At 39.9% G+C, this 15583-nt stretch overlaps 1 protein-coding gene and 1 non-coding gene across 6 annotated transcripts in view; one reads left to right on the forward strand and one right to left on the reverse strand.

Moving 5' to 3' along the window:
- LOC149842219 (QWRF motif-containing protein 2-like) overlaps positions 1-13220 on the reverse strand; it is a 79934-nt gene extending 66714 nt beyond the window's left edge. For 2 of the 5 annotated variants that reach the window (XM_089999007.1, XM_089999009.1), the window contains exons 1-5: positions 11443-13217; positions 11032-11151; positions 5857-5973; positions 5660-5749; positions 3135-3242 (exon numbers count right to left, since the gene is read on the reverse strand). In XM_089999007.1, the coding sequence (XP_089855133.1) occupies positions 3135-3242; positions 5660-5749; positions 5857-5973; positions 11032-11151; positions 11443-12825 (1818 nt within the window). In that variant the 5' untranslated portion in view covers positions 12826-13217. Of the gene's footprint in view, positions 1-2712; positions 3064-3134; positions 3243-5659; positions 5750-5856; positions 5974-11031; positions 11152-11442 lie in introns of those variants that run through there. The other 3 variants (XM_089999008.1, XM_089999006.1, XM_089999005.1) reach the window with 3 other exon arrangements.
- Positions 13221-14985: 1765 nt separating this feature from the next.
- LOC149842221 (signal recognition particle RNA) lies at positions 14986-15279 on the forward strand. The gene has a single exon (XR_016431263.1).
- Positions 15280-15583: the final 304 nt, after the last annotated feature.

Raw genomic sequence — 15583 nt, forward strand, 5'->3', positions numbered from 1 at the left:
GCACAAAGCACCTCTATCACCCTGCCGATATGTTTTTTTTAACGGTATCTTTCACAAAAATTGTTAAACAGTTCAGTATTTATCTGGAGAAAATTCTACCTGATAAAAATCTTTATACAGAAAACTGTTTTTTTTACGATATTGAACATAACGGCTATTTTCTTTTAAAATCACTAACTAAATTATAGCGATCGTTAAAAAAAAAAACTTTAAAAATGAAAGTAAATATGAACACGTATTGCAGTTTTGAGTGGCGGTGGTGGCCGGGTCAGCAACTTTTCAATGTTTGTCTGGAAAGGAAGGGATGAGAAACACAGGCCAAATGATTTGATTGGCATTTCTCTGAGTATGAAGCTTAGTGAAGGGCGCAAGCAAGTGGAAAAATTGCATTAAGAAGTCCAGGCAAGATTTTTCTCAGAAGCCTTTAAAAAAAAAAAGATTTTAATGTCAGAAGAAATGATCTTTTGGAGCATTCAACACCTTGAATAGACGAGGAATTGTCACCCTATAGTTGTCTTCTGGGAGGCTGATTGAAAAGTTTGGTTTCAAGATCTTGTAGGCTGGCACCAACAGGTGAGGATGGGAAATGGGGAATTAGACAAAAGTAGGGATACTGGGGAGGGCGCGGGTGACAAGGTCTTCACTCTCGCCCCGCCCTGTCTCAAAACTCGAACCTTCATCCCCACATTTTAACCTCCACTCACACCTTCATATCTCTGTTTTCGTCTAAAAACCCCAACCTTCATCCCAGCATTTTAACCTTCATCCCTGTTTCATGCCCTTCATCCCCGGTTCAAACGGGGGCAAGGCGGGGCGGGGGCACATTTTCTCTCGGTCTATTGTCATCCTTTAAAAGGATTGGGGATAGGGCAGGACAGGGTGGGGTGGGGAGGGGGAAAGTGTAAGTTCATCTCCTCCTCCATCCCCATTTCATCCCTGGTCCAAACGGGGTGAGGCCGGGGCATGGCCCCGTTTTCCCCCGGTCCACTGCCATCCCTAGACAAAAGTGAAGTTTTTTTTTTCCTTCTTTTATCAGAGAGAAAAAAAAAATAGATGCCAAGTTGACCACGATCTTGTTTCTGTGTCTGCAATGTACAATTTCACGTGTAATCTTCCCACTAAGAATAGTTTCTTGTTGGATTCGTTATTTCCGAAAAGCAATGTTGTCAGTATCAGTAAGTACCCGCCACCAGTATAAGCAGAAAAATGTTGTCAGTATTGGTGCTTATCGGCCTGTATAGACAGCATATCGATAAGCTTCACCTTTGAATCGGCCATTTTTTAATAAATATAAAAAAAAATACTTATAAATATTTTTAATATTATTTTAATATCTTTAACACATGCGAATGTTCTGATTGACATGTAATATTTTTTAAATATTTTTTTTAGCCGAATACAGAATGATACACTTGAGTATCAACATCGACCGATTCACCTGAATCGCTGGTCAAACGATACAGAACCGATACCAAAATTGCCGAAAGAAATGAACACCTCAAAATATCAAACTCTTGACATCCTTCAACTTGAATGCATTAAGACAACCCAATTAACCAGAAGTGTGAAGCCCTTGGGAGCCAGAGGTCTTCATCTTGCTGTTGGTAAAGAATCTATGCTATTTTCATGCCCGCAATGCTGAGTCCATGGGAAGCAGATCAGATCATGCTGAACATGAGCGTTTTTGCTCATGCCGACATCGTGGCCATTCGATTTGTATTTTAAAAAGCTAAAGGGTCAACAAAACCACATCGCATTCATCCAAAATGCAGACGGCCACGATGTCGGCATGAGCAAAAACGCTCATGTTCAGCATGACCTGATCTGCTTCAGAGTCCCCGGTCCACAGGGACATAAGCCTGTAATTCTTTGATTACTTGTGATGCACTAGCTCCCAAAGCTGTGTTTAAGTTAATTCTAGAATTTTGGGTTTGCAGGTTCAAAACCCAGTTGTACGTTGAATAATAACTGATGGGGTCTGCCTAACCCAGCTTGCCTTTCAAAAATAAGAATCTTGGGTTGAATGCTCAATTTGCTAACGTGTTTTATTCTGTTGTACCATATCAAAACCCATTAAACGCAGTAGGAAAGACAATGAACAAGTGGGTGGTAAAAATTTTCAATCGATTTCAGAGAGAGAGAGATTTCTCATTAATTGACGTCTACTGCCGTGACATGAAATCACAATAGCTTGTGAATGTGTGTTCACACAAAAAGTTCAAACCGAGAGCCTTCTTGGAAAAGTTCTCGGAAAAATATCGCCATATATATAATATAAAGCATACAAATTATAAATAAAACATAAAAAGAGCAGGAAAATGTTTTATTATCACGTTAAAATCTGAAATATTTAATATTTTGAAATCGCCACATATTTTGTATTATATTAGCTTCAAAAATATCACAATGAAAAATATAATATTGTTTTTTGACTAATCTTTATCATGTGAATAGTAAAAAAAATTATTTAAATGTGGAAGAGTAGAGCAACATTAACTGATGCAAGTTAAACATTATGTTTTCACATACAGAGTGCCTTGATTTCAACTTATGAAAATGTGATTATCTGATTGCATATTAAACCGTCATTTAGATCATGCTTTGCAGTCAAACTGCTAGTTCTTATAGCACTGTATATGAGAAATGCTTCATTTTAACCATGATTAAACTGCTGATTTTTAAATGGGCCCATGACTTGCTGGAAACTATAACTCGAGAAATAGATGAGGAATGATCACATTTACATCAAATTTTGTTACAGAGAATGTGTATACACCAAAAGGAAAGCAGTAGACTAAAAATACATGACTCCGAGGACTAGGCCTTCAAGGGAGGGAGGGTTGGCAACTGAAAACACCAAATCCAAACACTGGTACAATTTTCTACACCAAACAAATCGACTAAACCTCCCTTATTTCTACCTTTGCTTCCCTCGGATCAAAAGAAACTTTAGGTTGATGTTAGCGTTCAGTGAATCCTCACAAAAAATTCTCATATGTTATGTGAGGCTTCATGAACTTGTTTTAGTTGTAATAGATGCGTTCTTAGACTACACTCTTCCACCTATTCAATGAATTGGCATAAATAAGAGTTCACGTAACAAAGCAGAATAAATTTAGAGGAAAGACACTTACTTGTAAGGCCACTACCGTTGATAGAAGATCTCTGCATTCATGAAGAAAAAAACGCTCTTGAGAAGTTACATCAGCTAATTCAGAAACCACAGTGTTCATCCCTTCTACCTGAAAGATCAGATTGATGTTAAAAAAGTGACAACCATATCAGAGATGCAGCACCTTCATCAAATGATGAAAGATATATTTTGAGATGCATTCATTCTGCATAAGAAATCTGCTAAAGCAGGCCAACTATATTAGCTAGGGCTGTCAACTGGTAGGGTTTGTCTCGGATACCTGACCCGGTCTGGTTCTGTGTTACCGGTTTGGCCAAAAATCTAAGTACCCGTATTAAATTTTACCGGGTCTGGGTGTTCTTGTTAAAACCGGACTGGGTTAGGTTCGGATACAGGCTCTGTTGTTAAAGCATGGATCGGGTACATGATCCGGTGAAAGAAACAGCAAATCAGGTATCTAACCCAATTATGTAATGTATTTCCTTATAAAAAGATTAATTGCCACCACGGAAACTCAAAACCCCAACCTACTTGATTGCCACACCAGCAGATAGCCAGTAACCACAACAGCTTTTGTTGATAAGATGTGAAAAAATAAACATATTTGTACTATATCTAACATAGAATCCAATAGGCTAACCTAACCCGATGATAAGCCATCCAAGTTCTGGTTTGGGAATGTAAAAAGTTATCTGGTCAGATATGGGTTATTCCATGTGTGACCCGATAACTACCCGAATCCGGCTATCACTTGTATGGACAGATCAGGGCCAACCCCGACGATCCGACCTGTTGACAGTATTAATATTAGTTCAAGAATTGGTATCAAAAAGCATATTGGGCATCCAGGCAAGCACTTGCATTGTGGATCATTACCAAGTACGCTGCAGATTGTAGAGTTGTAATCCAGCTACTATATATTAGTTTGGGTCTAATTCCCAATGACAATGCTTTATTGTGTCATAAGACCCAACCAATGTAGAAAAGTGAGTACCAAGGGAAAGGGATGAAGCAATATATTAATCATCCAACGCATAACATCATATAAGTTGAAATGGAATGCTCGTCAGGCATTTAACCACATGAAACCATCATACTTACATGTCTACAACTAAAAGACTAGGAAGACAAGTTGATAAAGTAAAGAAATGCAAAAAAAGCAACTACTGGCGAATAGTAATACACCAGGAGATTAAGATTATCTATTAAGGAGGCAATGTTGACCTTTTTTTTTCTCTGCTCTTTCTTCATCTTTTTTCCTTCTTTTCTTCTTCTTTTTTTCTTTTTTTTTCTTTCTTCTCCTTATGTTATGTTGTATGCACATGCTCTTTCCTCTGTTTTTTTTTTTACTTTGTTGCATTCAATTAATTGAATCTGGTTCTACCTAGATCCAAACCAAATATCAGTCATTATCCTACCTCACATAGGTGCAGGTGCGGATGCAAGTTCAACGATGTGGCACTTTCAAAAAACTTGAGTAAGGAGCTGCGGAGAGTGTGTGTGTGTGTGTGTGTGTGTGTGTGTGTGTGTGTGTGGTATGACCCGGAACCAACATTATAAGGATGCTAGAATCCCTTTTAATCCAAATGAACCAACCACAACATGATGGGGCCATGGTGATTCATGACCCCCAAATAGAGGACCTGGTGAATTAAGGGAACTGGGCTTCTATTCCAAATTTTGTATACTCTTTATAAAGATTTTATTAATATTTTCTTTCTTAAAAAAAACTATCATGAATTGCATTCATAGAAAAATATCACACACTAATGTTGTAAAGAATGGGAATTCCCTCTTTGGAGTTCTGTTTTAACTATTTTTGTTGGGTTGAAAAGCTTTTTGAGGCCCCCACAGTTTTTCCTTTTAACACCATCCTCACCATATTCATGGCCACATTTTGGTTTCCATCTAATGAATAAGAGCAGTGTAAGGATGTAAAGTTTTATCTTGGGCATTTTTCCCTAAAGTTTATGCATACAAGGACCATAATAGATAATTACAAAAAAACATTGATTTATGTAGCTAAAGTCATCGTGAAGAGGATGTAAGATTGATTTATGCAGAAAGAACATTGTGAAGTTTAAACATCTTGGATGAAAGACATCTCCTAAAGACATTATCATGTTGCCTTAAATCTCACACACAAGCATGTACATACGTGTGTAATTGCAGAACCATTGACCATACCCACTAAGTTAGCAACTATTCTACAGGCAATTGACAAAAGTGAACACATGACCATGGCTAGTGTTATTGTGTACCACCTACAAGGTATTCCAACATTCTTCATTGTTTATCTTATTGAAGACAAACTTTCAATGATTCATGTGATGTACACTTTGTATCTTTCATGTTCAATAAAAACACTTAGTAGAGATCAAATCTTTTATTTTTAAAAGGAAACATCTATACAAGGTCAGCTTGAAGTCCGAGTAAATAAAAAACAAAATGAACACACCCTTTAAAAGAATTAGCCAATAAATGTGCACAAATGAATTTTAATCTGGAGAATCACGAAGAGTTCACCTTGGAAAGCATATAACAGATGGAAGATCCCATGGTCTGCATCATGTCAACAGCTGAACCAACAGCTTCCTTCACGTTCTGAATATCAGCCTATCAAGAACCAGTGCAGTAGAAGCAATGCATTGGTATTAGGTGGTCCAGTAAAGTAATAATTGAAGTATGAGAGCTGTAAGACAAAGAAACAAGTTATAACAAACCCTTGCACCACCAATGATGGGAAGGCGGAGAGTGCTACCCTTCAATGCTTCAGTAGCACCAGATAAAGAGGAGGAATGATCTCTATCCAGCATAGCCCACTCTTCAAGGAAGGATATCTGTATCAATCACAGAATATCATTTAACGTCAAGAATACAATAAAATCCACTGATAAATGGCGTCCCAAAATTCCAAATAATACCAAAAGGTTATTGAATTGATGATTTCACACAAAAGGAGAAAGTAAACCTCTCTCTCTCAGGGAAACAAGTGTGTGTGCACACGCACACACACTATAAAAGTTCATGGCCACTAAATGGGCATTAACAAGTCCAACAAATTCTTCAGTCCCTGATAAAATTTGGAAAACCATGGAGACTCTTTGTATTAGTTATAACCAGAAATGGCAATTCAGTAAGCTTATAAAGAATACATGCCTAAAAAGATGCCCTGCATCTCAAAGTACAACTAAGAAATCTGTTTGTTACTTATTGTGAAATTACTTGATTAACTCTGTTGTTGACCATCAACCTCAGGAATGCAAAATTTGCTAAGGGCACAAAAATGTGATGAAGCATACATTGAAGGTCATGGTTATGAACAGAAATCTAAAGGGAGAGAAAGAGAGAGGTTTGCTAGGCAAAAAATGTGGTGAAGCATCCATTGAAGACCATGGCTATGAACAGAAATTTTTGAGAGAGAGAGAGACCTATCATCAAAATAATGTTTGGAAAGGAATCATTTGGGGCTGGCAGAGTGCTAAGGATTTTGTTTCATGTGTGGTTAGGGAAGGCAAGGATACAAAATTCTGGATGGATCCTTGGATTGGTGCTTCTTTTGTTTATATTATTAAAGACTATGAGAAGAGATGTATTAGTCGGTCCAAAAGCTTGATGGTGGCAGAAGGTATGTCTATATTTGGTACTTGTTATGATCCTCCTTTCCTATCTTTGCAACATATATGGAGTTGGGTTTTATCTGTCTTTGTTTCTGTTGGCAAGGACCAGATGTGGTGGAAAGGTAGTTCTAATGTAGATTTGAGTGGTTCAAATTTATTTGAGTGAAAGATGTTATCATAGGGCTTCTTGGATTGTATATTTGGATGCAGAAGTTTGGTGTATCTTTGCCTAATAGGTGCTATCTTTGTGGCAAAGCAGAGGAGAGCCATTGCCATTTATTTTTTACTTGTCATGTTGCTGAATTTATTTGGAGATTTGTTTGAGACAAATCTGATGTAGTTAGTGAACTTAAATGGTGGTTATCTATTAAGTTTCATAAGTCATGGCTCCAGAAATGTTGGAATTCCATATTTCATACTATTCTATGGAAAATTTGAAAATTCAGTAATGTTGTTATTCACCAGGAGTCGGTTTCAAAGGATACGCTTGTGAGAAGCATTTGGTCTGCTTGCGTTGAAAGTTTCATTCTTGGTCTGATGAGTTGGTTCCTGTCATCAAACTGTTTTCGTTAGGAGGACCTGTGATTGAAGCTCCTATGCAGCCGCAGGAAGGGCAGGTTGTGTTCAGTTTTGCAGTTTCATCATTTAGACAACATGGTCTAGTTGTTTATGCAGCGTACAATATGCAGCAAATCTTCTTCATAGGCAGCATGAGCTGTCCTGCTAATTGTCGTCAATTAGAAGTTGAATGTTGTCATGTCTTTAGGGAGAGCATTGTGCTTGGGACGCAGGTTGTTATTGCATCTAATAATGGGAGGTGGTGTGCCCTCGTTAAGAAACTATAGAGGACAGAGTGAATTCTTTAGCTGCTAGAGTGTTATCTTCTTCCTTTGATATTAGATCCATCTGCTCTAAGGGGCCATTTATGGCCATGGGCTATATTTTCTTTGTATTTGAAAGATAAGCTGCCGGATTGGCTCCCCCCTTTGGGATGATTGATGGTATCTTGTGATTCTTTATTAATAGAATTTGGAGCATAGTCTCCAGCGTTTGCATTTAAAAAAAAATGTGAGCTGCTTGAACCAATGTTGTCAGAATCATATTAGACCCTCAATTTTCAAATCAATTCAAGGAATCGACTGATTCTGCTTCTGATTCTGAACTGAATCGAGCTGAATCAGCCTGTTTTTAACCAATAGATGACACGTGTCAGGAAATATTAAAAAACCTATTTTACACCATTTTTTAAATGTATTTAAAAATAAGCCGAAACAACTCAGTTTGTAAATTTTTTGCTGATACAATACGAATCAGCTGATTCAAGCCAATTCTCAATGATACTGACAACATTGGCTTGCACAACCCTAAACTAATTTGTTGTTAATTAAAAGGATAGCAGATAACTAGGATAACCGATGTGTCATGCAAATTGGGTTTACATTGATAAAATCCACAATCAAGGAAGATAAATTTTTACTTCTAATGTGAAAAGATTTCATGGATATAGAGGGCTGAAGTCATATATGATGACCCAGATATAGGTATCCAATTGATTGGCAATGGAGCCGGTCTTGACTCCTATGAGACATTTGGCACCAAACAACCAAACACAATAGGGTCTTCCAATGTTGTGAAAAGTGTTGAGGCGTAGCGCTCTACCAAAAACCGAAGCAAGGTGTAAGCCTCGAGGCATAAAGCGTAAGCCTCAAAATTCTTTTTAAAAACTTAAAAAAATCTTTTAAAAAATATCTAAAAATAAAAATAAAATTAATAAATAAAAGAAATACAACATAAACTTTAGTCAACAAATATCATGCAACAGATCATTTTATCATAGAAGTGCTTCAATCACTAATAATTATCATAATCAACGTAATCAAGCAATATGCACCAAAGAGAAAATGTAATGACTACATTGGCACATGAACCTTGTCGCTCTCAAGAAGATCGGTGATCGAAGACAGAGAGAAGGAGACCGAGAGAGGGAGAGACAGAGAGGGAGAGGGAGAGGGAGAGCGAGAGAACGTGAGACCAGGGTTACCAAAAATGCTATAGCACCGGGGGAAGTGCGCTTCCTCGAAACACGTTTTGGAAGTGCGAAACGTGTCATTTCCAAAATGCTTAGGGAAGCGACCCTTTTAAATGGGAAGAGTGCTTCCCATTTCACTTCCCACTCGCTTCCTATTCGCTTCCCACCCGAATCCTAAGTTGTTTTCCTCTTCGTTTTACTTCGCTTCTGGTTCGCTTCCCTTCTCGCTTCCGAGACAATTTCTAATTCGCTTTGAAGTCGTCCTGCGCTTCCCACTTCCTAAAATTTTAGAAGTACCTCGCTTCCCGCTTCCTGAATCGCTACTTGCTCCTGCTTCCTCGACTGGCAACTTTGGGTGAGACAGAGAGAGAGGAAGAGACAACGAAAGAGGGGGAGACAAAGAGAGGGAGTAGCGAGAGAGGGAGAGACAGAGTGGGGGGGGGGGGGGGGGGACAGAGATAGAGGGGAAAATGAGAGGGAGAGAGACACCTTCTTCTTCTTATTCTTCTTCTTCTTCTTCTTTTGGTAGAGAGAGAGAGAGGGAGACAACGAGAGGGAGGAGGGCGAACAACGAGAGGGGGAGCGAGAGATGAGAGTGAGAAACGAGAAGGGAGAGGCCCTAATTAGTCGAGCCTCTCCCTTTTTGGGGTCAAATGGGGGCTTTGACCCCCCATTTGACTCGTAAAAAATGAAGTGCACGCCTCAGGCCGAGGTGCGCCTCGCCATGAGGCGTGTGTCTCATAGCTTACGAGTTGTGCGCCTTAGTAAGCTTATGCTTTATATATGCGCCTCAAGGCCAAAAGGCCCTCACCTTGTGGCAAGCCACGCTTTTAACAACATTGGGGTTTCCAAAACCATGGTTCAACGGATCAATGAACAACCCAATGGCAGACCTAAAGACTGGGCTTTGTGCAAAGATCAGTTCAAAAGTTGTTAAAAGAGTTTTATAATTTTGTTTTACAAATCAGGCTCCTACAAACATCCAAAATATTGTTTTATAATTTTCATTTTGAAATGAAAAAAAATGTCAAACAGATATGAAGAATAAACATCATCAAAATCAACAAAAGAAGACAAATAAGAGAAGAAAGAAAGTTGCTCCAAGACATATGGTCCCTGTCAGACCATCCATACAAGGACTCAAGCATGCCTGCAAACCTTGTTATAGCTTACATAGAGTATAACTACAGATACCAACCACTGCTTGAGGTGAGATATTAAGGATGTAAGCTCGTATTAATAGCAAAGTCATTTTTCATAACAGCTTATCAGGGGAAAAAAAGAAGTCATTTTTCATAACTGTTATTTGTTAGATAAATGTTGCAATGAAAACATTTTTTGATTTTCTTAATTTTAGAGTTTTGATGCTATATGCATCTCTCTTTCACCTTCTTATTTGTCTACCTTGTCCTTCTCCTCTCCCACCTTATTTCAGTTAGAAGTATAATCTGAAGTAAGCTCCGAGCAGCTTGGTAGGCTGGGAAAGAAGATGAACCCCTCATGGTTCAGCTCGTAAAAAGCTTATTCAAACTCATAAAATAGGCTTGCTAGGCCAAACGCAAACTAGGTGTTTGGCTCGGTTCAGTTTATACAGACTGATTAAGTAGCAATAAATATATATTAGATATATTCTATATCATATAATGTACTGTAAAATGAATAGTCGAAGTGTTTGGCTTGCAAGCAATGGGTTTAGAGTTCAAACTTCAAATCCTATTGCTTCCAACTCTGACATGGTGTATTTTTTCTATAAACAAGTCAACTTCAGCTTGGCTCAATTGGTCAATCGCTCAAATCCTATTACTTCCAGCTTTGAAACAATGTATCCTTTTTTCCAATTAAGCCAGCTCAAACTCTGCTCATTTAGTTGAATCTGGTCATAAGCTCGAGCCTAGTGCAACCCACCCAAAAAAGGAGCCAATCTTCAACACCTCATGTTTGGTTACCAGCCCTACAGCTTGGAGATGGCTATATGGGGAATACTGAAATTCAAATATATAAACACACCCTTATTTACCGGTCTTTAGTAGAAAGCTAACTACTTCTGGTCATCTTTTCCTTATTCAGTTATTTGTTATTTGTCCTCTATTGATTCCAAAGAAACCCATGGCCTTTATCTTATCTAAAGAAAGAGAATGGAGAAACTCAAAACCCATAATAAATAATAAAAAAGTGATGATAAAGCCGTAAGGTAGAAAATGGGCAATAACGATAATCATTACTATTATCAAACAAGCTGTAAAACTCACTTGTCCTTGAAGTATGGCACTTAGTTTAGTTTGCTGCGCCAGTTGTTGTAGCTTTATCCTTTTATACATCACAGAATCCCGCAATTCAGATGTGGTTACCCACGCATTTCGTAATATTTTCTGATCCAAGCACAAGAATTACAGAAAACAATATAAGCATCATGCTCACTGAAAAGGAACAAGGAAGACATAAAACATACGGTTCCTACACCGAATTGAGAGAGAACCACTATAGCAAAAAACATTCCCTGATCCCAGATTTTCAGAGAATTTTTAATTTATACAAACCAACACATAAATTTACCATATCTAGTGATACTCCAGATTCCAAGAGACAAAAAGTGCGTGTATGACATAATGTAATATGAAACATTGAGACATTCGTAATCCTGAAACCATGGGGCATCGTACCTCTGCATTCGACTTTTGTGTGGCAAGCGCGACACCTGCTCTTGCATTCACAAACCTCCATTGTAGGTGCCTATTGTAAAGCAGCCTCAACAGATGGGCATCCTCGATATGGTGCGCACCCTTCTTCGCCTTCCGAACATCGGCCAAGCTGAGGATGGAAGAGAACGAATCGCTCGAACGACTGCTAATCGAGCTCGTTGACAACGACGCCGGCGTTGATAATGCTCGACTCCGCAAGGGGCTCGGCATTCCTCTGGCTGGTGGACAGGACGAGATCCCCAACTTACTTGGAGAAGAGGGGCGGATCGACCCTCTAAGCGGAGAAGAAACAGACCGCGGAGAAGACGAAGGACTATCAGAAGAGTTTTTCGCAGAAGAGGGCCTAAGCTTCGCCAGATTGAAATCCAACCTAGACGAGGCCAAGACGCGCGGATGCGGCAACCGGCCGCCTGCTTGCTCCTGCAAGAACCTCGCGGGGGCGTAGCGGGGGCGGAGAGTCCCACTCGGCTCGCGACCAACCGAATTGCTGCCCGAAGAGACGCTATCTGTATCGGAAGCGAGATCCAACGGTACGGAGTTATCAGACGTCTCCGCGGTGCCCGAATCGTCGGAGCTCCCCCTCCCGTCGAACGACGCCCGCCTAACCACCGAGCTCTCGTCCACCGATTGCTGCGAAACCCTAGCCAACGAATCCCGCCCAAGCCTCTCCGTTAAGTCGAGGCTCCTCGTAAGGATGCCCTTCCCCGACGAAACGCCCGGCCACCGGTGCTGCTGCTGCTCGACCCTAACCCTTGAATTCTCCGTCCGCTTCGAATTCTCCGTCCGCTTCGAATTCTCCGCCGGCTGCCTCCGTTCCGGCGTCGGACCGTTCTTCCGCAGCGAGCTAGTCACGGCGGGAGAAGGGACACGGGCAGCCGCAGGCGGCCGCTCGCGGCGGCTGATCGGGAGGGAGAACGACTCCCCCTGGAAGGAGACCGACAAGCTCCGCGTCGAGGACCAGAGGACCTCCGGTGCCCGCTTCATGGAATCGACTGCCGGCGAAGGAGTGGACGCGCGGGAGGGGGTAGAGGGGCGGCGTCGGTCGGCCGACTGCGACCTCTTCGGGGTCGCTGTGGAAACGGGATCCGGCGAGGGAGAGGCGAGACGGGCGACAGGCGAGGAGCACAGCCGGGAGGAGGACGACGGCGCGGGGGAGAGGTAGCGGGAGTTGATCTCTCGGGCCTTGGGCCTCCGGAGGGCGACGCCATTGTCGCGCTCGGAGGTGGCGAGAGGTGGCCGCTGCGCGTCGTCAGAGGAGGACCGGGGCTTCTGGCGTCCTGAACAGCGCGTGGTGGTGGTGGTGGTGGTGGTGGTGGTGGTGGTGGTAGAGACCGCAGCCACCATTATCAGCAAATCATGGCCGTAGGGATTTTCGATCCAAGGGTTGGAGATCGAAAACCCTACTGAGCCATCTCCATGACCAATAAAACCTGCAATTCCACCACCAAAAAAACAAACGGAGGGGAGAGAAGGAGGAGATCAACAACAGGAGGAGGAAGGAGAGAGTTGCGTCCTGGGAACTCTGGCGTGCGGAAGCCGCGGACTTCTCTCTCGCTGCGAGTGTGCGGGAGAAGAAGTATATCGCAGGGAGGAGACGCAGTGAGCCGTTATGTGGCAAAAAGCGAACAAAACAAATAAATTATAACAAAATTTTAAAATGGGGAATGATCGCCTTATGTTTGCAAAACTAAGGACATAACTGGTGGGCTTCGCAGATTACTTGCTTCGGCAGGAACTTAGTCATAATAAATAAATAAATAAAAGGAAAAAATCATGGGTGCCCAAAGGGATTTGGCGTAGTGGGATGGTCCGAGGCAGCTATTCCAGCGATCTGCGTTCAAATATCATGGGTGACACCCCCCTTAGATTCCATTAGAGTATATGTCCTAATTGGATCCAGACCCGTAGAGGTTCTATACATCTGAATCCGAATACGCTTGCATCCAATTATAACCCACCCGAATCTGGCTTGTTTACATCCTTATCCAAGATTTTATGCAATCAAATGCTCTACCATAAAGGCCTAGTTCTTATTATTATCTGGTTTTTAACAATGTAAAAGGGGGTTAAATACAATAGGGAAATTATGAACTTTGAAAAGAATATGTCAATGCATAATTAGAAACGAAAACACCGTTCAAACTTCAAACTCAATTTGAAACGGTTAACTTGTTTTCATTCAACACGTTATTTTCAAAGAATTTTCTTGTAGGGAAAAAGCAAAATTATCAATTGGTCCGATTTGATGTCTTGACCATAAACCGGGTCATGCATATGCCAATCTTGACCGGGTTCCGTGTAAGGCACATCCACACAAAGTAGGGATGTCAAGCGATCGGATATGCGACCTGAACTTCAGTAGCCAAATTCGGATCTGATTAAAAATCAGATTTGGATTCGGAATTAATTTTTCAATAAGTTCCAAATCTGAATCGGATTAAATTGTGTAAATATCGGGCTTTAGACTAGTCGGATCCAGATTCTGTTCTATATTTTCCATCTGGCTCGGAATCTGATTAGGTCAGATTCAATCCAACCCCAATCCTACCAGTTGACATCCATACACCAAAGCCAGGTCAAACAAACCTTCATAGGAATATCAATGTCATAAATTTGGATTCTATTGGATGGGAAAAACTTAAAGTAAATTATAAAATTATTTCTTTCAAGCCAGGTCAAACAAATCTCTCTCTTTTGCTATATATATATATATATATTATTTATTTTCAACCGTCGTTCGTACATATAACCTAACTAAAGACACACCGTTTTCTTTAACTTGTTAATTTTTTTATCTGACTTTACAATCATGATCTACCTAGTTTGTCTAGTAGACAACAGGTTTTGTATCATTTATTTGCAAAATATATGTAGTTTTTTCACTGCTTTTAAAATTCATTGGCTTACAATGTGTCAAAATTTTATAAATCAAAAACATCATACTCTTACATCTAAAAGATATGATCCAAAATGTATCATTTAGCAAACAAAACATGTTAAACATATTATAATGTCAAGACCGATATATATATATATATGTGTATGTATAGTCACTAGAATTAGTCACTAGAATATATGAAAACTGAAAATATGAGAACTAATGTGTGAACAACTATTTTCGAGAGTTTTTGTTCTTTTCTCTTGAATCTAACGGTGCATATATGAACTACATGCTTGGTTTTATAAGAACCCGCTATTGAATCATCAGAGATTTTGATGCATAAACAAGATTTTTTTAAGGCTTTAAAATCAATAGCTCGTAATCTTCATAAATATTCAAGTATTCAAAAATCACATTTTTTCATCGAAAATACATGATCCAATGGTTGATTCCTAGAAAATCCAATGGCATCCACATGGATGGATTTACAAAAAAAAAAAGTGTTGGAAATGCCCATATTTCTAGTTCTAATATTCAAGTTCTCATATTTCAGTTCCCATATATATGGAAGATTTTGCTCAATATCTAATGCTACAAAATTCAAGAATCTGCAGACAACCATCGCGGAGTTCAGCAACTTGGTCTTGTAACCCAAGTGGGGGCACATAAGATGGTAGAACCATATGTTGGCTAGGTTCGGTAAGGTTGGGCGGTGCACTCTTACGGTCTGCCCTATTCCAAGCTTTGAGTTGGCATGGTGCACCCAATCGAAAGGCGGGTGTGCTCTACCCTAGAGGGGAGGGAAATGTGTGAGACTGGTTTCACAAAGCAACGAGCACCTCCCGCTCTTGACAGTGGAAGGATAACAAGATCTTTGCCCTTCTATATGTGAACTACTATCTTCAATCTCTTTTTTTTTTCATGTAGATCACATTTGTACTATTAGATTTAAGAGAAAAGAACAAAAACTCCATGAAAATTAATAGTGGTTTACACGACAGTTCTCATATTTTAGTGATATATATATATATATATATATATATATATATATATATATATATATATATATATATATATATATATATATATATATTAAACAATTTTAGAAGAGCATATATAGTTTTACGTAGGAGTGTGAACGGGTTGGGTTTGGTTCAGACCGAGACCTGATTTGAGATGCTTGTACCATATCTATTTGGACCCACCATAAGAAAAACCATA

Source organism: Nuphar pumila, chromosome 3 (genome assembly GCF_984573655.1).
Source record: "Nuphar pumila chromosome 3, dmNupPumi1.hap1.1, whole genome shotgun sequence".
NCBI lineage: Eukaryota > Viridiplantae > Streptophyta > Magnoliopsida > Nymphaeales > Nymphaeaceae > Nuphar > Nuphar pumila.